Consider the following 25,240-nt stretch of genomic DNA (forward strand, 5'->3'; position numbering starts at 1 on the left):
CAAAAACAGTCCCTATTTTTCATTAGCAGATATTTAGATTGCTGAATGGTATTATGATCAATTTAAAGAACTATTGTTTTCAATCATTGTTCAACAAGTTACAAAAATTTAATTGATATCATTTTACTACGACAGAGTATAATTAACGGTTTGTTTTTCAATTTAGGACATTTATTTACGTTGATATTTAACTTTATTGATGTACCAACTTATGGTAATAATCAAGCCAACAATAGTAAATAGTAATTTTAAAAATCAGAGCAAAACCCTTATAAAATTGATAATGAAAGGGAGTATTCCTGACATAATGAATAATAATACGAAGTGAATAGTAATATGAAGAAGTGAATTAGTAATATTTTGGCTTGGCTGAACACCTAATATAAGAATACATCTAGTAATATTATTTTACCTGCAATAATTGTGTTCTTTAGTATAATAAAATAATAATTGTGAAATAATTATGTAAAGCATACTCAATATATTGTCATTATTGATAATAATTAGGTTTTGTTTATTCTAGTGATAAACTATCACAGAGGCAAAGATGGAACATTTCTCATTGCCACATCTAAATATAATTAAGATTATAAGAACAATGTACAGTTATATACTTATAATAACTATATATCAAAGAAAACAAACGAAGAAATTGATATTAGTTTCTTAGTATTTTTGTTCATATTCTTCAGATATTTTGCAATATTTACTAATTTGAGTTTAAGTTTTACTATGAAATTATTGCTTATTAGAAACTTATTATTTAAAAATATACTAGCAAAGCGTTTTGTAGGAAGTATATTAACACGAGAATTTGCAGAAATTGCGGTAAATATAATATGTTTAAATGTAAACACGAAACAGAGATGTCCTGTTCCAGGGTGTGAAAGTTCCAAGAAACACTTGGTACCAAGCCTCATATCGGAATCACCAATAGTTCTTCTCACCTTCTTTAACCCTCAAATAGAACTAAAGGTAAGGACGAATAGAATATATCTTTAAAAGGAAGTAAATTGTTAATTATATTTTTATTACCATATATATATATATATATATATATATATATATATATATATATATATATATAATAATTATTAAAATATTAAATATAATATAAAATATTAAATATTTAATATTAAAATATACCTTTTATATTTGCCGCTAAAATATTTCCGCTTGTCTGTGGTCCTGAAGAGCATAATTTAGTTACAATGTTTTGGATGGGAGATCGCCTTCTTTGTCTGAATATTATAAACTTTTCTATGTTTTGTACTTATACATGTAATGCGCATATTACTCGGCTTCGAGATATCTATTTCTATAAATCTACGGCTTTGGGACGCCACCAGACTTTTGGTGGAAACGATGTATGTATGCGTTAGATGGAAAAATTAAAAATATTATGTATCAAAAAGCACTTCAGTAAACAGATCTTAACAGTTTCTTCATGGTCTATAAATTATATAAATATATTTTTAACTAATTTCATGTTGAAACCTCTCTGACAATCTTCACTTTTCAGTATATGTTATTTCGTCGAGGTGTGAATAAACATTTGCTCTATGCTCTGAGAATGAGTGAATTTGTATAGAGGAAATTGCATATACGGAAACTTAAACTTTCTACGTTAATGTGAATAAAAAGACAGCTGAAAAACATCGAATACTGTGTGAAGCTTATGGAGAGCATGCTCCATTGATTTCAACAAGTGACTACTGGTTTCAACGTTTTAAATGTGGTGATTTTGACGCCTAAGATAAAGAGCGTTTTGGACAACTAAATAGATTTGTATAAATTGGTATTTGTAGATAATTGTTGTCAAGAAACCTTGAAAGACATTTGGTCACGTATGGAATGCTACTTTAAGGGCAAAATCGTAAAGATTTCTCGCATCGTATTGTACCGAATATACATGGATCCAAGGTAATGCTCTATATTTGGTGGAATCAGCTTGGTGAGCTATACTACTTAAGCTGCTAAAGACTAAGGTAACCATAAATGTAAATAGCTTTAGACCACAATGCTGAAAAGTTTTTCACAAAATAATAAATTCAAAAATTTTATATAAGCCGCATATTTTATAAAATAAAGTTGTTATACTGCAACTCATCGGTGAAGTGTTAAAGCTTCCTTTTTGTCTCTAAGGCGTCAAACTCTTTGTCCGTCTCTCACTATCCATCAGGACCGACGTCGACAATAAAACGACATTTTATTTTCTAGTATGCCGATAACGATTTCGAAGACGCACCCACAAAGCAACCGACTAAAAGCAAAAGCGACCTCGGACTCGGCGTTAATTACCCGAATGGGAATCACAAATCCAATCCACCAACTCCATTAACTCGAGCTCTATCTCGGCCAGTGCCTTTTGTTTATACGTGTCCGATTTTCAATAATTTAAATTCCGATCGTCTCTTACCAATTAACCGGCAGCAGCGACACGGTCTCCGTTTCTCGCGTTTCCACCCGTAGCGCTCGGCCCGCCGCTCTTCCAGCGGTTTCGCGGCTTATCACCCGAAAAGAGTGGGTTCGATTTATGCGCTGCCGACACGTCAGACGGAGATAAGTGTGGCCCGAAAATACCGCTTTTTGTTTTAAGTGGGACTTGGTTGAAGGTTGAAGGCGCTGCTGCGCTCATCTGTCCTCCGCTATCGCTCGCTCGTATCTCTCTTCTGCTGTGGAAGTTACGGTAGCTTATCTGACCGCAGAACGCCGGGCTTGATGAATGGGATGCGCGATCAGGTGAGTGACGGTCCGAATGTTTTCATTTTGTAGATGATTGTCAATGAAACACTCAAATACATGATGATGCATATTTATTTTAAAGGGACCAAGGCTTGGGCTATACTTTAAAAAATAGGTTAAATTATAAAACATATAGTCTATTCAAAATAACAGTGAACTCACCTTATCAAGATGTTTAATGTATTACCTATCGCAAATATATATATATATATATATATATATATATATATATATATATATATATATATATAGACGAAATTAACAGTGGGTTTATTAACTTTAATCGTGGCTTAAAGATTGTAGTGGTTAACTAAAAATCAAAGTTGATCCGGCAACATTGCGATGTTTTGACATCATAAATTCAGATGATATTAGTTCACTGTGTTATTGAAAGGGTTATAGGAATCCCTACAGCCAGCCTACACTTTCATGAATAAATGGCAAGCTGTTCAGTTCCTAGATCGACAACAGATTGTTTGCAGACGTAAGAACACTGCGAGCTTGTCTAACAATGCGCGAGTGAAACGTGTATAAAACATGTTAAGAATAAATTAGTGATTCCTCAAGATAAACTGTTCATAACTGAATTAAAAATTGATTTATTGATGTCAAAAACTTTTTATTAAATCATATGCAAAACAGCCATATCTATTTATGTTATATTATACGACTAGTACTACACTGTCTACTGATTGATCTGAGAGGCCATCCTTAGAATATGTTTAGAGGTGTTACGACTGAGATATGTAAAAGTAGAGAGTTGAGTATATTTAACAGATCAATTGAAAAGTCTCCGGTCTGACACATAGATGGCGCTACTAGAATTAAATCCATATATTTAAATAGCCCTAACCCTCAAAAAATGCGTGTATAAATTTGCTAGTTATCGTATCATTAGTTTGTGAATTATAGCATTTTGAGTGAAGTAAATTTTGTTATTGTGAAAAAATGAATAAAAAGGAATTTCGCGTGTTGAAAAAATATTGCTGTTTGAAGGGAAAAAATACAGTTGAATCAAAAACTTGGCTTGATGCAGAGTTTCCGGACAATACCGATGATCAAGAATTGGTATGCTAAGTTTAGACTTGGTGAAATGAGCACCCAAGACAGTGAACGTAGTGGACGCCCTATAGAGGTTATTACCGGCGAAAACATTACAAAAATCCACAAAATGATTTTGAATGACCGTAAATTGAAATTGAATGAAATAGCAGACACTCCAAAGATATCAACTGAATATGTACATCATATCATTCACGAATATTTGGGTGTGAGAAAGCTTTTTGCAAAGTGGATGCCGCGCGAGCTCATTTTTTATCAAATACAACGAAGAGTTGATGATTCGGAGCAGTGTTTGAAGATGATCAAGCGTAATAAACCCGACTTTTTGCGTCGATATATGACAATGGAAGAAACGTGGCTCTATAATTTCACTCCGAAGTTCAATCGACAGTCATTCGAGTGGATTGCACACGATGAACCCGCTCCAAAGCGTGGGAAAACGTTACAATCGGCTGGCAAGATTATGGCGTCTATATTTTGGGATGCGCATGAAATAATTTTCATTGACTACCTTGAAAAAAGAAGGACCATCAACAGCGGCTATTACATAGCCTTATTCATCCAATTAACCGGAAAGAAATTAATTATCAAGAAAATAAAACAGGTTGGCATTGGATTGGTAATCATTCCACAGTTCTTCAGAGCGTTCCTTGGAGTAGTTAGGTGGAGTTTTGGCAAAATTATTGCAGCTGAAGCCGTATGGTCACAAAAGCTAGATTGAAGGTGCTCGCAGACGTGGATCCCAGCAAAAACATCACAATTCAAGGCGTAAGGCCACCACAGGCAGAGTAAAACTGTTGTGAACTAATATAGTCTACTAACATAGTGCGATATATAGATATTTTAAAAAATATCGATATATCGGAGAAAAAAACTATCGAAATAATTTTTGCAATAATCAGATACAATATATATATTTTACAAAATATATATCGATATTTTTAAGAAAAAATAAGAATATTGTTATGCTCAAAAAAATCCAATCACAATTTTTGTAATCAACCTTTAAAATTAAATACCAAATTAAAAATGTTTAAGAAATATCTTTTTTTTTAAATATCGGCTAACAAAAATATCGACATACAGGCCAAAAATGTCGACTCCTCGTTCATACCCCTTTCCCCTTTTATAACTTTAATAGGTCATATATTAAATATAACGCATTAAGTTCGGTCTCACTTAATGTCATCGATAAACGATGCATTCTGTCTTGAGTAACGAATAATATTCGATTTAAAAGCGTGACGGGGCATATTCGGTCGCGAACCAGATACCCGCAATAAAAAAAAATTAAGCAAATAATTTTTCATTGAAGTCAATTTTTGGGAGCAGGTGCCCGTACGTGGTCGTCGAAATTTGCGATCGCAACTCGCAAATATTATCGATGGATACATCGTCTAATTTATCGTTATCAATTTAGATTATGATCGGTGTATTTTTGTACCTTAATCGATGATATTGGATGATTCGTTTAAATTGAATGTTGTAAAATTACTGTGAAAGCTCGTGATAAATATATAAGCACTGCGAATTCGTTTTAAATAACACACGTCCTCAAAAGAAAGTTCTAAAAGCTGTTTATGACGTAATCTTTATATTTTTGGGTATTCTGGGGACGATCTGGCTATTGTAGAACACTTTTCATCCATTATATTCGAGCCATTATATTAAAATGATAGAAAATTATTTAAAAAATAGATATATGCCTTTTTAACCGACTTCGAAAAAGCTGATTTGTTTCTTTATTCTTTATTCTAATTTTTTCTCATAAGGGCTGCACCTTTACTTGGCCGACCCATTGTAATATTAAATAAAATAACTGCGTAATTTATTGAGTAAATATCTAACATTAAAAAGAGGATAGTAAAATATTTTTCAAAACTTGTCCCATCATCCTTGTCAAACTTCGTATTGTCCTGGCATCCTGGTGCTTCCTTGGATTCAGATTTATTCTTATCTTCTGGCTTAGTTCTTGGTGTATGATTGATGTTTTAGGTTATTCCTGTTAATTACGGCGTAAATAGTTCGTCCATGATTATAAGACAAATAATGTCGTTTTACAAAAGCTTTATTCACTTAGTTTTCGTATAAAATTGCATTTCTTGTGTTATAGAAGGTTTAACGGAAAGTCATGACTTGTTTTTTTTGGAAAAAACTAGGAAAAAAGACTTGACCATTTGATCAAATAATTCTTGCCCATCTTTCATGTAATTTATGGATGCCATCCCAAAACAACTTTTTGTTTTTTGAGCAAAATCATTCATCGAACGATTTTCTAACTTTCTGGAAATTGGCGAGTCTCATTAATGCGAAAAGTTTATAGTCGGTCGGAGCAATGTCTGGACGAGTACAGGCGGACTGCAAGATAATATATCCTATCCAAATGCTTCAATGCTTCTTTGACCGATTTTGTTTTATGAAAAGTCACTGTATCGTGCTGTAAAATCACTGTTGAGTGTTTCATCAGGTTTCAATAGTTCGTAACAAAGCCGCCTGTCATTCAATTCATGCCACCCATCTTCCCATCTGTTGGATTTTCCCTATTGCTCATAATCAGTTGCTAATCGTTTCTTAGATTACATTTAACGCTTCTGCCGATTGTTTTTGAGTGTGTGTAGGGCCTTCATATCTTAGTATTACTTTTATTGCATAATACATCAGATATGCTTAGTAATATCCTAACAAGATGACTGCAAAATAAGTATATCAGTATGTATTTACTAAATTAAAATTACATTAGACTATTTAAGATGAAATTTAGAGTTAACATTTTAGTTCATTAACACTTATACACCATATAGTGCGTTATCTGTACCTATAGTGGCTCTAAGTTGATATTATTTAGCAACCTTCTTTCATGTTTTAAGGTCAAACCTCGAACAGCTTCGTAGTTTTATTTCATTGCGAATTTATCAGTTCTTCGTTGTTACAACGAACATTGTTTTGAAAACGTTGGATTACTAATCACTCTGATGTTTTGTTCAGTGCAAACCGATATTTCCGAATAGTCCAAACAGATTATTTAATTTGTCGGTTTCGTTAGCGCAATGGTCAAGGCGCAGGATGGTCCTCTTACTGTTGCGATAGTCGCTGGTTCGAATCCTGCTGGGGCATGGATGTACTTTATGTTTGTCTTTCGGCATCAGTGGAAAATCCGACATGGAATAACCACGTCACTCACCCCAGTGGCCACGTTGGGTAAGACTGGATGTCTTCTGGGATGGTCTCTAAATTGGTCACCAATCGGATTAATGCCCAGAGCTGTAGTTCGGAGCCCATTTTAAACTGTAGGTCCAGATAAACTATCGTTGGTAAAAAGGAGACTAAAATATTTACAAAAAAGATTATTTAATTTACTAATGAACTCTTCTCTATGTCCTTAGTTTAAGTGGGGAACATCTTCCGTCTAACCAGTACACTTATTCGATTTTCAGTCGAATCTGCTCTGCTTTTTGTCTAAAGTAATGTTAAATTGGTTTGAACTAAAAATTAAAAAAAAGTATAAAACTAAAAATAGCTAATAACTTATTATTTCTGAATGATACATTTATATTGCTTAGAAAAAAGATGTAGATGTAAATGTAATGGAAGTTTCTAATGATTCACTTATATTTGGAATCGAACTAATTTATTTGTTGATTATCTCGGTTTTATATGCGTTTCGACCAAAAAAACTCGATTTTTCCGCAATTCAAACTAATCTAAGCGGCGTCATCTAGAATGCATTTGCAAATTGAAGGAAATTAGTAGTTAGAGCGACGAACTCTATCTCGATCAAACATCAAATTGTTGAGAGATGTTGAACGAAAGGCGAACGCTGGCCATAGAGGGCCTTAATAGAGCCGGGGCACGCTTTTTGTTCACAAATCGTGATGGCGTTTCATTTTACGGAAACGCTGAATGAACCGCAGGAAGTGCTGGGCATAAAGTTAACCTTCGTGCGATTCCAGATCTGGGCTAATGTTAAAAACGAAGTTCTATTGTTATTGCTTGTCTTGGGTTCTTAATAATTCTGCTAAAGTGTTAATGTATTGAGAGTACAAGTTAGTTGGATTATGAACCGTTTTTATTAACAGTTATTAATCGCTAGTTCAATACTCTTTCCAATACTCCTCTTATGAGGCCTCTATATAAATCTATATTGTTTAATATAACTGTTGTTTGTGTGGATGGTTAAATCGTATATTAAGCGACGATTTTGAAAAATTATAAAGCAGTATATTTGAATTATTTTGATCCGACATTTTAAATTTGAAATGAACCGAAACATAGTTTGTTTTTGTTTCGAATTTAAATAACAATCTTGGTCATTGTATGCAATGAAGGCTCAATTAATAAGGAGTTAATTAGTTAATTAATTAACAGTTTGCAATTTGTGGAATTAACAACTTGGAACTTGCAGGACACTTGAACGCAGTTGACCACCTAGGCCTTGGTTACCTGAATATGTCGAACGTGCATTTGGGCTAATCAACAGTTTATGGATCTACTCACATTAGTTTATGGTAAATTGGAAAAGTATGGTTGGATAAAATATAACAAACATAAACAAACATATTTGGATACCAGGCGACTTTATTGTAAGTAATAACTTTGTATTTTTATTTTCGGTACTTTTAAACAGTACTTGTTTGATAATAATTATTATTTTGTGCAATAAAGATGGATTTATTTAAATATTTAGTTTTTAACTCATATATTATGAGAAGATATTGAAAAACAGGTCCTTAGAATTATAGACCAATTGGAGTATTGTTAGTCGTCATTATAAGTAATAACTTTGAATTTAAATTTTTGGTACTTTTAAATAATTCTTGTTCAAAACGAATTATTATTTGGTGTATTTAGGATGAATTTATTTATGTATTTGTAACTTATGTATAATTTGTAAAAGTTTAATCTGATTCAGTAATGGTAGTGGATTTAACATTATTAATCAGACATAGGGATGTTTTTAAAGATATGGAAATATGTTATAATCATGGTCAAAACAATTAAATTCATTATGAAATTAGTTTCAGAAAATTCCAATTTAAATTGGAGATAGGGTAGATGACTTTTCAAATCAACTACCATAGAAATTTTGGAGTATCTGTATTTTAAAACGAGTACATCATATGAACAAACAATTGTGGAGTATCACAAGTATATTCGATGCCAATAGACGTTCTTAGAACAATAGAAAATTCTTCATATACATTGACATATTTGAAGAGAAAACTTAAAAACATAACCTTTTATTATAAAAAGTAATACAGGGTATGTTTTACGTTTAGAAGACAAATTAATATTATGCAGATATCAGTAGAAGTTTGGTTATAAACAAGCCAGATAGTTACCCACAGCGTCACAGGTAAGAATGAGGATATCCAAATATTTCTAACACTTGGGAGGCGCACGCCAGCGCAATATCCTCAATCTACCGGACGACGATGAATGGTCGGTTTTGTTTGAAAATTTACGAAAAAAGTAACACTGCAGAAAAATCGCGATGCCGCAATATATAATCCTCGTCGGTACTTTTCAATGTCGTAATGACGAAAACTACGAGTCGCGGGTACCGCCCATTATCCACGTCAGGCGAAATATATTCCATAATGACGGCCATTCTCCTCGTCTGATTTGTCAAGATTGCCCGTCAATTTCCATACCATCGGCACAGTACCGCCAATTTCGATTAGTTCCCGCACCGAGTGGTACTTGTTACGGGTCAGTTCCGCAAAGGCGAAGGCAGTCTAATCACATTCTAAAAGATTCTAATGGCGGTACTCTCTCGGGAATAAACGTGCGGCCTAGCCGATGAAGCCGATGATGCACCACGACCTTATAATTTTCTTTCCTGGCCGCGTTTGGTCTCGTACGTCAAAGAGCTTCTCGCTGGACCAACAGAAAAAATTACAATCAATGATCTTTTGGTTAACAAATAAATATAAAAACCGTCGTTAAATTTCGACAATAGTTAGTCAGTTACAAAAGTTCAGAGTAGGTTCACATGGTGATAAAATATGGAATAATTCCGAGGAAAATAGTTTTAAAAATCGTTTTCCCATACCATAGAGTAATTGAGAGTAAACTGAGTAGGGGTCTGTGGAGAAAAGTTTCACTACGTCCAATATCTAGATGGGGATATAATCGACCATTAAAGTCATTTTATTGGTATATGCACCTGTAAAGAAAACATTTTGTTGTAAAGGAATCTGAATGGTTCTTTGATAAAATTTGCAATGCAACGAGACGCACACGTGACATCTCTGACGACACATTTCGTTGACCAATACAATTTAATTAAAAAACAGTTTAATTTCTCATTTCTCAAAACTTTGTTACATAAAATTCAATACATTACTTTACTGCATTTCATATTTCAATAATGCCTTCAATTTAATAGTAACTATTAATTGCATTATTATATTAAAACAAATTCCTTATCCTTTCCTGTTATAATTCAAATAACTTCTTTAATCCAAAAATATATCATGTAATTAACATTAATATTCTTAACATAACAATTGTGAAATTATATCCTGAAAACTTTTAGGTATTTTACAAAGAACACTTTTAAAATTTAAAAAAAAGTGGGTATTAAATTACTGTGACAGTATTGACACGACAGAATCTAGAAATAAAATATATAAGCAGATAGTAAAACTTTATCCTACCATATATACTTTATCAATTTTGCTACTAAGGCATGTTTATTTTTGAACTCATGATTTATAATATATTCAAAGCCTAACCGCTCTTATCAAGTGCTATCTATCGGACAGATCTTTCTAAGTCAAGATCAGGAAAAACTTTACAGTCGAAAATAAACAAACGCTGGTGTAGCTCAAGATTCCACGCAGGCCCCAGCCTCTTTATTTCAGAGCTGCTGAGAAAAGAGCACATTGACATCGCGTTTTATGCTGATGACACTGCTTTCTTCGCGGCCTCCAGGCTCGAAGTTACCATTAAAGAATTTTTACAGAAACAGCTCGATCATGCGGTCAAGTGGTTCAAATTCTGAGGGTTGCAAATCAACCCTCTGAAAAACCAGGCCATTATTTTCCATAAGAAGTGTTACGCACTGCCCGTCTCACAACTTAAGATCGACACCGCAACAGTTCTACGGCTGCATAACGTCACGTTAAGTCCTAGGTCTCCATTTCCAGTTCCATTCTCTGACATTCCCAAATCCAGAAATGTTCGGGGATAGCAGGCCTGCTATATTTTCTGATCTGCCCTTTTAGCAGATTTCCCATCTCCATCAAATGCTTATTTTACAAGATGCTAATTTGGTCCGTACTCCTCTACGAATCTAATGTCTACTTCAAATTTGTTAATCCCAACAAGCTGAAGCGGTTTAGAGTTTTCCAAAATGAGATCCTCAGGAGAATCTCAAACGCTCCATGGTTTGTCAGAAATAATCTAATTCACAGAGAAACTGACACACCAGAAATCAAGCACTTCATAAATCCTTCCACAAACAACAACTCAGCTCAAGTTCTTCTGAAAACGCGATTGTTCGCGAGCTGATCGACATGCTGGGAGCTTAGCACCGCGTCACCGCTAACTCCCCCTTTTCCAGGCTGAAACCGCCTCATCCGTCGCTGCAGTCATAACTTTTGCTCCCATACGATAGCATCCAGTCGTATTCTGTTTTTTCGCCGGATCCTCATGCCCAATAACGTCTGTTCATTTAGAGGGTGCCGTACCCCCACATTTAACGCAGTAGCAGTAGCGACCCACATGGGTTCACTATGAGGCGGTTTCGGTTTAGCATATTGGTAAGCCCAGAAGTAGTCCCACCCGGTCCAACTTGTCACTCCAGGAGTGCGTCATTCCACCGTCTCGTTTTAGGCCAGAATAAAAAAATAGATTCTAAATAAAATTTCATATGTCTTGATTAAATAGCCTTATGCTACAACATGTCGCTTTAGATACTTACCCAAAATATATTTCTTTATATAAATTAACCCCTTAAACAATTGATGCTACTTTAAAAAGCATATTTTTAAAATGTAATCCAATAAATTGACACTATTTAAATGTTGATTGACTATGAGATACAAATCTTCTTGTAGAATAATCACATTTACTTTCATATTATCGACGTTGTTCCAATAAGGAAGACAAGTAGGAGAAAGACCCGAGGCCGTTCTAAGCGAATCTGCGAGGGAATGTATCAGGGAAATACTACAAAACAGTATGTTTAATAAATCCTTAAAGTATTATTTTATCTGTCGATTTTTAATTATTAATAGTAAACTTCATTATACTTTATTAAATTATTTACACCCTATATATAACTGGAACAATATAATATATTCATAAACCGAAAAATAGTAACGTATTTTTTTGGGTGATACGGCACTGGCTACTATAAAAGCGGACTTTTGTTTTTAGGGTGGACAGTGATAGCGGGCGGACAAAGACCCTTAAAATCGATATGCCGTAGGAATAAATTAGCCTGCTTGATTTACACGTAGTATATAGTTCTTGGGACGCGTTATAAAATATACTAAATATAAATAAGTAAATAAAAATATCGTTTTCGCTAAGGCTATATTTTTGATATTTAAAATAATTGTCGACAAGTTATGGGAAAAGTATGAAGCAGTGGACTTTGATGAGAAAAGCACGATTAACAATTATTTCAATGTTCGATGTTCAACGTTTCACTAGTTTCCAAGCACGCGAAATTGATATAACTTTCCGATTTTATCATTTCTTAAAGAGCTGGTTTCCAAACAGCAATTATTATATATGACATTTCAGACAGCAATTCCACTTCCTTTGTGCGAGAACGTAGTAATTAAAAGTCTATTTAATATTTTTCTTTCCGTTAAGGAAAAACAACAGTAATAAATTGTTTCCATTCACTGTGGAATTTATTTTAGTACGTATTTACGTACATTGTTTTGTTTATTATTTTCATAGAATTCTTAATACGTTGGGTAAATATCCTCCAGCATAATCAAACATAAAAATGAGTTTCGCGTTTTAAACATTGCTTTTTGAGGGAAAATACTATTCAATGGAGTAAAAATGTTGTGGTATTTATCATAGATGATGATGATAGGTACTTATCTATCATCATTGTCAACCATATTATATTACCAACAGTCAGAATGTGAAACAAAATAAGTTATTTTATTATGAAGTCTGTTATAAGACCTACCATATCAGGAATATCTATAATATTACTTAACCATGTAACATTTTGACTTATCACGTGTCAGGCCCCTAAATAAATATTAAATTTCGTAATTTCGTCGAACTGTAAACAAGATTTTTATCCAATGCTTTGAAAATGTCCTTAATTGTACCGAGTAAATCGCATTTTTGCGGGAAGTTTTACATTTTTACTTCGATTTTGAAAAAAAGACAGCTGAAGAACATAAAATGTTGTGTGAAGCTTCTGGGAACCATATTCCACCGATTTCAAAATGTGAATACTGGTTTCCACATTATGATGATGAAAGATGATTATTTTAATATCGACTGGAAAAAGAATTCTGGATCACTCGGTGAAACTATCGACGGGGCGATATTGACTACAATTGATTCATTTGAGACGAACACTGTACGAAAAACAACCGGAATACGAGCAAAGATCCAACAGTGTTATTCTTCAATGCGACAAAGCTCGACCACACATTGGAAACCGGTGAAAATATACTTGTAAACATTAAAGTAGGAAGTGCTATCCCATTCGCCGTATTCTCCAGACCCTGTTTCTTCTCTTGCGACATATGAGTAGTGTTCTCTCTGAGCAGCACTGCATTTCTTATGAAGATATCAAGAATATGGAACAATTCGTGGTTACCCCCACCAAATATAGCATTATTTCAAGATTGAATCCATAAATTATTTGATATGTCGGGAAAAAGAACGGTTCTCGATGTACAATACTTTGAATAAAGTACATTTTGCTGATTTAAAATGTTTTAAATTAAAATTCTTTAAAACTAATATATAGGTCCAATAATTGATGAATTATAGTGTTGTTAGACCGTTATTAACAAGTGTTGTATTATTATATGATAATTGGAAGATATTCTGAAGCATATAATTATGAAAAAAATTTTATCAAAATAATTAAAGACACAAACAATAATTTGGCAATTTTTTAAAAGTTTGTTATAAGGACTAAATATTATCCAAAAATTCATTAAATCTAGTAAACTAAGGCAATGTTGACATATGCAATAACAAATATATTCTGTTTTATTAAAACATTTTCATGGATCTAACTGCCAAAAGATATTGTTCGGTTGTTTTCCTAGACATATCTCAGGCTTTTGACAAAGTATGGTATACGGGCTTGCAGATTAAACTAAAGAAACTTCTCCCTCATCCGGACTATTAGCTACTAAAATCGTACTTCACTGATAAATATTTTAGTGTAAAACAAGGCGATGAACAAACCAAATTACATCCAATATATTCAGGAGTTCCGAAAGGTAGTGTACTGGGTCCAATAATATATCTTCTATATACAGCCGATATACCCTCCATAAAAATAACTACTGTGGTAACATACGCAGACGACAGAGCAATCTTAGCATCTCTTGAAGATTCAGTCACAGCATCAATGAATCTGCAAACCCACCTGGACCAAATAAAACTGTGGTTGAAAACATTGCACATTAAAACCATTGAAACAAAATCTACCTATATAACTTTTACCCTGCGTAGAAGAATATATCCACCAGTGAATATCAATCATTGTCAAGTTCCCCAAGAAGAGGATGTTAAATATCTTGATATGCATTTAGATCGACGCCTAATCTGAAAGAAGCACATACTCTCTAAACGAAAACAATTTGGACTTAAATTATCGAGGTAGGAACTCTCGAGTTCTCTGCAGTCTTCACATCTTTCTTTAAACATATTTACTACCTATTTGTACCCAATTGAATTCTCATAAAACTTGTGAATCGTTTAACCATTCTAAAGTTATCATTATTTCGTAACGTCTTGCTTATACAATAAGAGAACGAGCTAAAATATGGATATAATCAAGATTTTCATTGCCAAATTGACGATGGAATCTGCAAATTATCATGTTCTATTGGGCTGGGAGTTTATGAGTAAAGAATGGACATTATTTACAGTTTTAAAATGACATAAACCATCTATATAACGTCACGTTTTTTTCATTCCAACTTGAATAGAGAAACAGAGAGGGAAGTAAATATTAATTGTTTATTTCTATATATTACATTATTAGCTCAAATATTCCTATCGTTAATTAATTTCCTGATAATTCACACATTTTTCAAACGATGGTGCGATAGATAAAGAAGAAACTGAATTTTAAAAAATCGTTAAATGAATATATTCGTAACAGAAAAGAAAAAGTTCGCTGAATGATCGATTTCTAGGCTCAAGAACCCTAGGTTCACTAGGATTTCTCCTAGGTTTTAGCAAAATGTTCCTAGTCTTTTGCAACATGAATTTTTTAAATTCCATAGTATGTAATTATATTTATAATTATGTTTTAGTTATTTTTTGTATACTCTTATGCATTAACGCCATATGTTTATCCCAACAGAGATTAGGAATTGAACCAAGAAAATTAAATTACTATTAGCAGATAACAGTTGATTAACATTTATGCATATATTAAGGAAACTAGTTAATAAGTGATGTTAAAAAAGGGTAGAAAAATATTTAGGTAGAGATGAAAAAACATTTATATTTAATGTCTTCAGCTTAATTCTCAAAACATAGCACGAACTTCTCTTAAGTTATAATTATTATATTAAAAATTTAACAACGAATATAATATATAGCAAATGTGGCAATTCTTTTGCAACTTTTACTTACCTTTTTCCATTTCTTCTTCGTCTTTTGGTGGCGTAAACGGTTCCTAGCTGATTCATAGTCGAAGAGGGAGGCTGCGGAGGCGCTACTGCCACCCCTTGGGCGGCAGTTAGGACACCCTCACCTCCAAAAGGTGATACGCTGACAAGCTGATGGGTGGGTGGACATGGGTGAGACCCCTGCACTCCCAGGTAATCCGTTTTGATACAAACTGAGAAACAATCTGCAAGTTATAAAAGTGTTAACTACATAATTTTCTGTAATATTATATATAATACCCTACTAATACATTTATAAACGCCACAAAAACTAACAGTTGTTTTAACATCAGCGAAACTGTATTTGTTGCAAATGAAGACATCATTCAAGATCAAAAAAAAAATCACGTCAAAAACAGCATTTAATATTAACAAATTTAAAAGGAATCCTTAAAGATATAGGAAATCATTATAAACTGTAATATATAAATTTTCAAATCCTAAAAACTAGGATTTCTTTATGCGACTGATGCTAAATATACACTCTGTGTGTAAAGAATACATTATCATTATATTGTATATTTTAAATCAATGCCACATGAATATTTAGTCATTTTTCGTTTCATCTCGATTAATTTATTCAAATTCTCTTAAATATTATAATAAGCAGTGAATAATATGGATTAAGGCATGTTTAATAAGATAATATTATTAGTATTTTATGTAAAGATTATTCAATTGATGTTAAATAATGATTATTAAATATTAGATTATTAAACGAATTAATTTTTATATCATGATAATTTTCTGTAATATTATATATATTATACCCTACTAATACATTTATAAACGCCACAAAAACTAACCATATTACCATATATATAAATAATATTCTACGTTAAATTTTCTTCCTTGCGTTTTTCATTGTTTTTACACTAAAAACAATATATTTTACTATATAGCTAAGCATATTTTTTTATATTGCCAATAGTATTGCCAATAATACATATTCTTAACGTTGAAACTCTTACTTCCGCAAGTATGCTCACAGTATCCAATGTTATATTCTATATTCCTCAAAAATAATTAACAGTTCCAGTGTTATTGTATATTTTTTATATTACTTTTAGATTCTTGCATGTTTACTGATCATATTTTCACTTTAAAAGAGCATTTATTGAGAACTGAAATGAACTGTGCAATATATATTAATAAAATTATCCATCACCTTCTGCAATCTTCTCCCATCGTTTATGGCAACCCACCACGTCCAGGGAACGATTGTTGTAATATAAACTCCATCCGTTTTCTCAGTTCCTCAGCATTTTAAAATCAAAAGTCAGGACATACATATTAATAAAATTATCCATCACCTTCTGCAACCTTTTCCCATCGTTTGTGGCAACCTACCACGTCCAGGGAACGATTGTTGCAACATAAACTCCACCCATTTTCTCAGTTCCTCAGCATTTTAAAACCAAAAGTCAGAACATATACTCAGAAGGTACTATGTTTGGTGAGTACGCTGTATGTACACCTGTTTTCATCGCAAGTCACATATGCATATAAAATTTTGAATTCATTGTATTCGAACTTCTTTAATCTTCCAAGCCGTTCCTTGTCATTAAATATTAAAATCACTACTTTTAAGTAATTGAAACCAAAACCGATTATTGAGATATGCTAGAACACTATCAACATAACTTCCTAAAAATGTTTGATGGACTTCGGCAGCATATTTATTTAATTGAAACATTAAAAGTAATGAATGTAGCAAGTGTAATTTTAAACATTTCATAATTCATGAGTCCCCATACACTGAAACACTCGGTAATACTAAAAGGAGACCTGTGGTTTTAAATTACTAATTAGATTAGGTTGCTGACGTTGATACTTCTTATCTTCGCCAATAGATATCAATATATTTATCATAAGCCCCTAACATATTTCAACTTATCAAACAATGTTATTGCTCTTGATGGAATCTACAAGTCTTTATATAAATATTTATCCCTAATATATGGACATATATATATATATATATATATATATATATATATATATATATATATATATATATATATATATATATATATATATATAAATATTTATAATGTAACTCTAACATAAATATTTCAGACCAAAATTCTAAAAACTGTAGTTGTTTAACCCAGATATCACAAGCAAAATTACATACATTGAGACCTTCCGAAAGCAATTAAGAAAGACCAATGGATCATCTTAGATAAATATAAGGTGTTAAGCGATTAGGTATTAATAAATAATAAAACCTATACTCTTACTATGAAAATAATTTAAATTGTATTGTAAAACAAAAATATATTTTTAGCTTAAAATTAATGTTCTGCAAAACTATAACTAAAATACTGATTGAGACTATAGACATTGTCATAATCAGCATTGAAAAAAATAAATATCAACTTTCATTTCTTACAGAAAAAGACAAATGTTGCGGCACCGTTATCAATGCCAACAAAACTACAATTAAAACATTCTGATGCAAACTTAACGAGATTATAATAGAGGGTTCCACTCTGACATAATAGATAGATAAAAAGTGTCGTTTTCTCTACCTGATTCTTCATCTCGTACCCAAGTGAATGAACAGGTGGATTAAAACCTGACTGTTATAATTACGTGCAACAGTTACCAAAGTATCAGCATCGAGAACTGTCAACATCTTTTATGTATTGTTGTTTTTGTGGTTAATTTTTTTATTGTAATGGTTTTCTTTATTTGTCTGGATAATTAGTGCTTATTATACTATCAAAAACATTGTCGTGGCTTTTGTTTATTTGTTATGTCATGATTAAAATCAGAAATAGTAAATATCAGGAATATAAATTGATTTTAAGGCATTACTCGATGAAGCCATCAATGGGGATCGTTATCGACTGCAGTTGATGGGTTTGAGCCGAGTAAAGGTACATAATGTTATTCTTCAGCATGACCACATGTTACAAAACCGGTGCAGATATACTCCAAACCTTGGTCCTTTTGACTACTATTTGTTCGGATATATGAGTTGCGACCTGTCTGAATACCGCTTGACCTCTAATGAAGATACCAAAAATGGCTCGATTCATGGATAGCCTCAAGAGATATATCGTTTTATCGAGATGGAATCTGTAAACTGCCTGAAAGACGGGAAATAGTAGCTATCAATGGAAAATACTTTGAATAAAATACATTATACTGATTTTTCACAAAAACAAAAAGTTTCAAATTTAAAAAGCTAATTTATAGCCCTAATATATTATTTAAAGGGTTGTCAAAACTTTCCTAAGGGGCAAGTATATTATTTTTGAAAATGCCCCATGGCCAACTAAATTTATGCAAGCCTTATTTTCATTTGCAACAAATATAGTTGCTTTAACATCAGCAAAACTGTATTTGTTGCAAATGAAGACATCATTCAAGATAAAAAAAAAATCACGTCAAAAACAGCACTTAATATCAACAAATTTAAAAGGAATCCTTAAAGATATAGGAGAGCATTATAAACTGTAATATATACATTTTCAAATCCTAAAAACTAGGATTTCTCTATGCGACTGATGCTAAATATACACTCTGTGTGTAAAGAATACATTATCATTATATTATATATTTTAAATCAATGCCACATAAATATTTATAGTCATTTTTCGTTTCATCTCGGTTAATTTATTCAAATTCTTTTAAATATTATAATAAGCAATGAATAATATGGATTAAGGCATGTTTAATAAGATAATATTATTAGTATTTTATGTAAAGATTATTCAATTGATGTTAAATAATGATTATTAAATATTAGATTATCAAACGAATTAATTTTTTATATCATGATAAATTACAAAATAAGCTGCAGGTTATTTATTTTTTAAGAAAGCAACTGAATTTATTTTATTGTGTTTAAAAATTACATTTGTTGTCTTTATAACTGTCAAAACTAATGATGTTTTTAAATATTGTTTAATTTAATAACATATATATTATATTGTTGTATAATCTATCAGTTTTTCTATTTATTTTTTTGCTCTTTTCTCTCTATGATCAGTTGATATACTTATAGAAAATTCTTGATGTTAAATATTAACTGTTGGATAATAAATTACCAAATTAGTTTTTATTATTTGCTGTTGCTGTTGAATTAAATATATATTTCAGGTTATTTATAAATAAGAAAACAACTAATTATATATTATATAGTGTTTTGTTCAAAATCAATGAGGTTTGTGTCAAAATAACATATATACAGATTAAATTCTTTTTGACTTTTGATGACTTCTATTTATTATTATTTGTAACTATATATTACTATATGTATTATTATAACTATATGTTAACTATTTTTGTCTTATTCTGAAGATAATTATGTAATAATAATTGACATTTATGTACTTAATTATGTATGAAACCTGAAAGTAACTATGTAACAGGGTAATTTATTAAACAATTACTAAACTCAATTTTTATATTCTGACAAAATAAATGTTTATTTTAGGTTGTTAATAAACATGACAACTGCAAGTTTAGTTAATTTTATTATATATTTTTGTCATACTGGTTGGGTTAGATTTTATATATATATATATATATATATATATATATATATATATGATATCATATATATTACAATATGTAATACAATTACATAAAAACTTATTGAAAATGGTTAATAAAATTACACGTTTAAATTAAATTTAATCGCAATCAAAAATAATATATTTACTTCAGTTACCAAACGTTACCTAAGTTATTATTAAATTAGGTTTTTAGTAACAAATATATTACATTATTAATAATGTTTCAGTATCTATGAAATATGAGTCCTTTGACAAAAAATTGTTAATTTTTTACATAATAAATGGCATATTTTTTGCCATCTTAACTATATGTTTATTTAGAAAATATTTGTATATTATTATTATTATTCATTTATGTACTTCTGGTTGACTGCAAAGCAATTATATACATATAAAACTAAAACACACACTTTATTAGCACTGTGTGCTGGCAATTATGTCAATTTTTATATTTTTGCAGACGATAAGATAACAAACTAAAACAAGCGACTGCTTTGCGTTCAAAATAATCAATGAATACAAGAAAAATTATTGTTATCTATCAAACTTGACAGGGTCTTAAGTGTATATATTATATTATTAACAAGGTTTTAATACCACGAAGTATCTATCCAGCGAGTTTATATTAAAAATCATAAACAGAAATTAAACATTTACTACGTTATCATTTAATTAATTGTCATTCAATCAAATTTTTAGGAGTAAATTAAGAGGAGTATGTTATTAATAGTGTTTATATAATAACTATGAAAAATCCTCCCAATTATGTAATTTATTGTTAATAATTTCCAAAATTGGTGGCGTATGTCTTTAAATCTATACTGTGTGTTTATTTTGAAAGAACTTGTTTATTATTATTACTTATTAATGTATTTCTGGTTGACAACAAGGCAATTATTTACATATCAAAGGAAAACATCTTTTTTTACGGTGTATGCTAGCAATTACGTCAATTTTTATATTTTTTTCAGACGATGAGATAACAAACTAAAACAAGCGACTGCTTTTTGTTCAACGTAATCAATGAATACAATAAAATTATTCTTATCCATCAAACTGGAGGGGGTCTTAATTCGATTTTCTTATTATTAAATTAGGAACACTTTTAGAGTATGTATTCCCACCTTTTCAAAGTGCAGGATGCTTTTCCCCGTCAGTACCACCACTAAAACGGTTTTGGCATGGAGTCTCCGTCACGTGTCGGCTCGAACAAAGATTGTCACTCGACAAGTAGGATCCACGACAGTGTCACACACAACAACCCCACTAACAACAACGCGACGGTCTTTTTTTACGTCATATAGTCACCTCAGAACCAACCACCAAAACACAAAATCTCTCATCGGGTGCAGTACCAAACGAACACACAGACCGCGGAGTCGGACTAGCTCATCTTTTTCTTTTCGGATAGCTTCGGCATCGCTCGCCCCGCCCAATTATTACCCCACCACGGCCGCGCCGATGGGAGGAGGCCGCGCATTGGTCGGCGTCGCGGCGACGTCACAATATGGCAGGCTCAGGCGGGCGGAGGTTGACTATAGCCGGGCTTTTTCCCCTCGCAGAACAACTCTGTTCGTCTCTATTGTGCCGGTTGGGAGTGGGGTCGATTGTTTTGGGGGTTGCGAATCGAGGGGAGGTTTGTTTGATCTACAGGGTGGCACTGAATAAAGTTCGACGGAGTTTTTTTATGCTGGGTGTGATGTTGACTTTATTTATTTGTTCGATATGTTCGTTTTGTGTTGAAACGTTAATAGATTTATTATTTTGTGCGTTATTACGGTAATTTCGTATTACATGACTTTAAAGTCGCATATTTTAGTAATACTTGTTTTATGAAGCAATAGTATAGAGTATAAAATGAAACGGAGACCATTATTCTATTGTTCTGAAAATGTCGAGTTGAATGTGAAGTTGTCCTGACCCCTCAAATGTTGATAAAGTCAAAGAAGCTTTAAAAATAGTGAGGCAAACTGATATAATTCATGTGACAACACTACAGGACTAGACAACGACCATACAACAGTTTTGAATCATTTACTTGAAAGTGTATCTCAAAAGAGCTCGATACTTGGCTTTCACGTGAATTAACACTGATACCTTCAATGGGTTTAGTTTAATTTAAGAATTGATGTTGAGATAACAAGAAATCAAACCATTTTTTATAGATGATGTACATTTGTCAATAATATGTGAAAAAGAGCAACTGGTGGAAACCTGAAGAACCTTCACCAACGTTTACATGCCATTGTAGGTTTGGCGGAAAATAAGGAATTTTTCATCAGGAGCTGCTCTAAAGCCAACCCGAACCAAGTCCACTTATGTGACTTACACACTGAGAAGAGAGACCTGTCTATCGATAAAATTATATAACGAAAGTATTTTACAAGAGGAACATACAAAAATATGGTGCGTTTACGTGAATCGCAGATTAACATGACAGAAGCACATCTGGGTCAACTCTGAACAATAAATCGACAGAAAATTCGGTAACGTGCGATGGTTAACGCCAGTCTTACTTAAGTAACGAGCGCAAACTGAAGGTACATAAAGCAATCTGGATATACACGAATCAACCATGGGACACAGTAAGCAACAGCAATATTGATAAATCAGAAACATTCCAGAGCAAAGCATTAAGGAACATACTCAATATTCCTCAAAGAATGAGCAACAGAATAAGAAAGCAACTGAATTTATTTTATTGTGTTTAAAAATTACATATGTTGTCTTTATAACTGTCAAAAATAATGATGTTTTTAAATATCGTCTAAATTAATAACTTATATATTATATTGTTGTATAATCTATCAGTTTTCCTATGTATTTTTTTGCTCTTTTTAACAGAATTAAGTAATAATAATTGATACATTCATACCTAGTTAAATATGCAATATTGTTGATATATATGATCAGTTGATATACTTATAGAAAATTCTTGATGTGAAATAATAACTATTGGATAATAAATTACCAAATTAGTTTTTAGTATTTGCTGTTGTTGTTGTTGAATAAAATATATATTTCAGGTTATTTATAAATAAGAGAAAAACTAGTTATTTATTATATAGTGTTTTGTTCAAAATCAATGAAGTTTGTGTCAAAAATAACATATATACAGATTAAATTCTTACACGAAACAACTATGGGACACAGTAAGCAACAGCAATATTGATAAATCAGAAACATTCCAGAGCAAAGCATTAAGGAACATACTCAATATTTCCCAAAGAATGAGCAACAGGTACATGTATCTAGATTTCAATATGGAAACAGTAAATCAGGAAATCAGTCAGCATAGCATAAAGTATTACAGAAGACATGGGCAACATAAACACAAGCAGTGACGCTGAGTGAAGGAGGAGAATAATACCACGCGAGGTTCAAGAGGTTCAGTGGCTTATTTTTCCGAGACAGATTGCCATGGCGCATAATAGAGAAGAAAAAAGGAGCTGTTCAAACCGTGCCAAAACATTCCGTCGAATTTCAATTAGTTATAGAAGCAGACGATGTAATAATCTGGTCATAATTTTTCAATATAACTAATATAACTCCACTCATGTTGGTCCATACAGTCCTACAGCTTTTTATCGTATTTTAAGCAATTAATTCATTTAATCCATCTAACATTCATTAAATAGCCATTGGAGCAAAATATTTTTTCAAAAATTAAAGATGTTCGATTCAACAAATAGCAATATTGTTGTAGAACATGACATTATAGATTATATATTGTTGTATGCCTAACTTATCAAATAAAAATCCACTGCTCATAAATATTTTATTATTATTATATTATTATATGTTTATTATTAATAATATTATAACCTTGTTGAAGTTGATGGTCTACATTCCTAAGACGTCATACACCTTCTTACCATTAACCAGATAATATCTGACCAGAATGGAATGGGAGAGTCCCACTATCCTGTCCTGATGGTCCTTCATCATAACTAAGTCGACTATTTGAAATCGTTCAAAATGACAATGTGAGTGGCACAGTTTGCAATTTTCTTGAAACCAAAATAACTTCGAATTGCAATGGTTCAATTGCAATCATTTCAGTTAAATAATATTTGCAAACGTACGATCACCAGAGAATATCCATAATAATATTCTAATAAAAAAAAATGGTTTCCAAAAAAGGGGCACACCAAAACCAACATTAAACACGTCACAATTCTTGAATTAGTAGCTAAAGTTAAGAGCAAGTAAATTATAATTTCTAGGGTTGATCATCATCGATACATTCGAAAAAGTAATTTAAGATAATTGAATTTTCATTCGCTTTGTTCGGTTTTATTAATAGTTCAACGACCAAGAAGAAGAAGAACTAGAAAAACAATTGAAAAAGTAGAACCTACATATAGGTCACATATGACATATAATAAATTTCGATTAAATAACTTAACAATTTACAAGAACAATATTTTTTACTAATAAAGTGTTCCTATAAATAATAGAATATTCCTCAACAATAAACCAAGAAATTACTTTTCTATATATTATAGAAAACACCATTCAAAAATCAAACGAGTGATCAATATACAATGTGATTTTTGGTGTTCTAGACCTAACCAAGAATATAGAAGTCGCTTGTAATAATATCGACTTACCACGTTACACGCTTGAATAAGTATAGGTTTTAATTTGCCAGTTTTTAGCCTCATATAACATCAGATTATATTATATATTATTATTGTGATATTACCTCCTTCAAAAAAGGCCTTCTTATTTAATTTTTATCTCGCACCTTTCTGGCAAGTCTGAGCTTGCTTTTATTCAATACTTTACACGATTTAAAAATAGCACATGTAGTATCTTGTTATCCACATACTTAAAAAATATTATATTATTTATTATATTATTACGTATTACATATAACATACATTTTAGCCATATTTTTTATTATTAATTATATATATATATATATATATATATATATATATATACATATATATATATATATATATATATATATATATATATATATATATATATATATAATTAACAAACTATTAAGGCATAATAAATAGATATAATTAAAAACACTAA

The 25,240-nt window shown here is 31.6% G+C and overlaps 1 protein-coding gene across 1 annotated transcript in view; it reads right to left on the reverse strand.

Annotated features, from left to right (window-relative positions):
* ss (aryl hydrocarbon receptor spineless) overlaps positions 1–21,470 on the reverse strand; it is a 176,331-nt gene extending 154,861 nt beyond the window's left edge. The window contains exons 1-2 of the mRNA XM_076403670.1: positions 21,313–21,470; positions 15,622–15,841 (exon numbers count right to left, since the gene is read on the reverse strand). Of these exons, the coding sequence (XP_076259785.1) occupies positions 15,622–15,677 (56 nt within the window). The 5' untranslated portion in view covers positions 15,678–15,841; positions 21,313–21,470. The remainder of the gene's footprint in view (positions 1–15,621; positions 15,842–21,312) is intronic.
* Positions 21,471–25,240: the final 3,770 nt, after the last annotated feature.

The sequence above is a fragment of the Rhynchophorus ferrugineus genome, unplaced genomic scaffold (assembly GCF_030347505.1).
Source record: "Rhynchophorus ferrugineus isolate W39M unplaced genomic scaffold, kcgeb_rfMv2 rfM4, whole genome shotgun sequence".
Lineage (NCBI taxonomy): Eukaryota > Metazoa > Arthropoda > Insecta > Coleoptera > Curculionidae > Rhynchophorus > Rhynchophorus ferrugineus.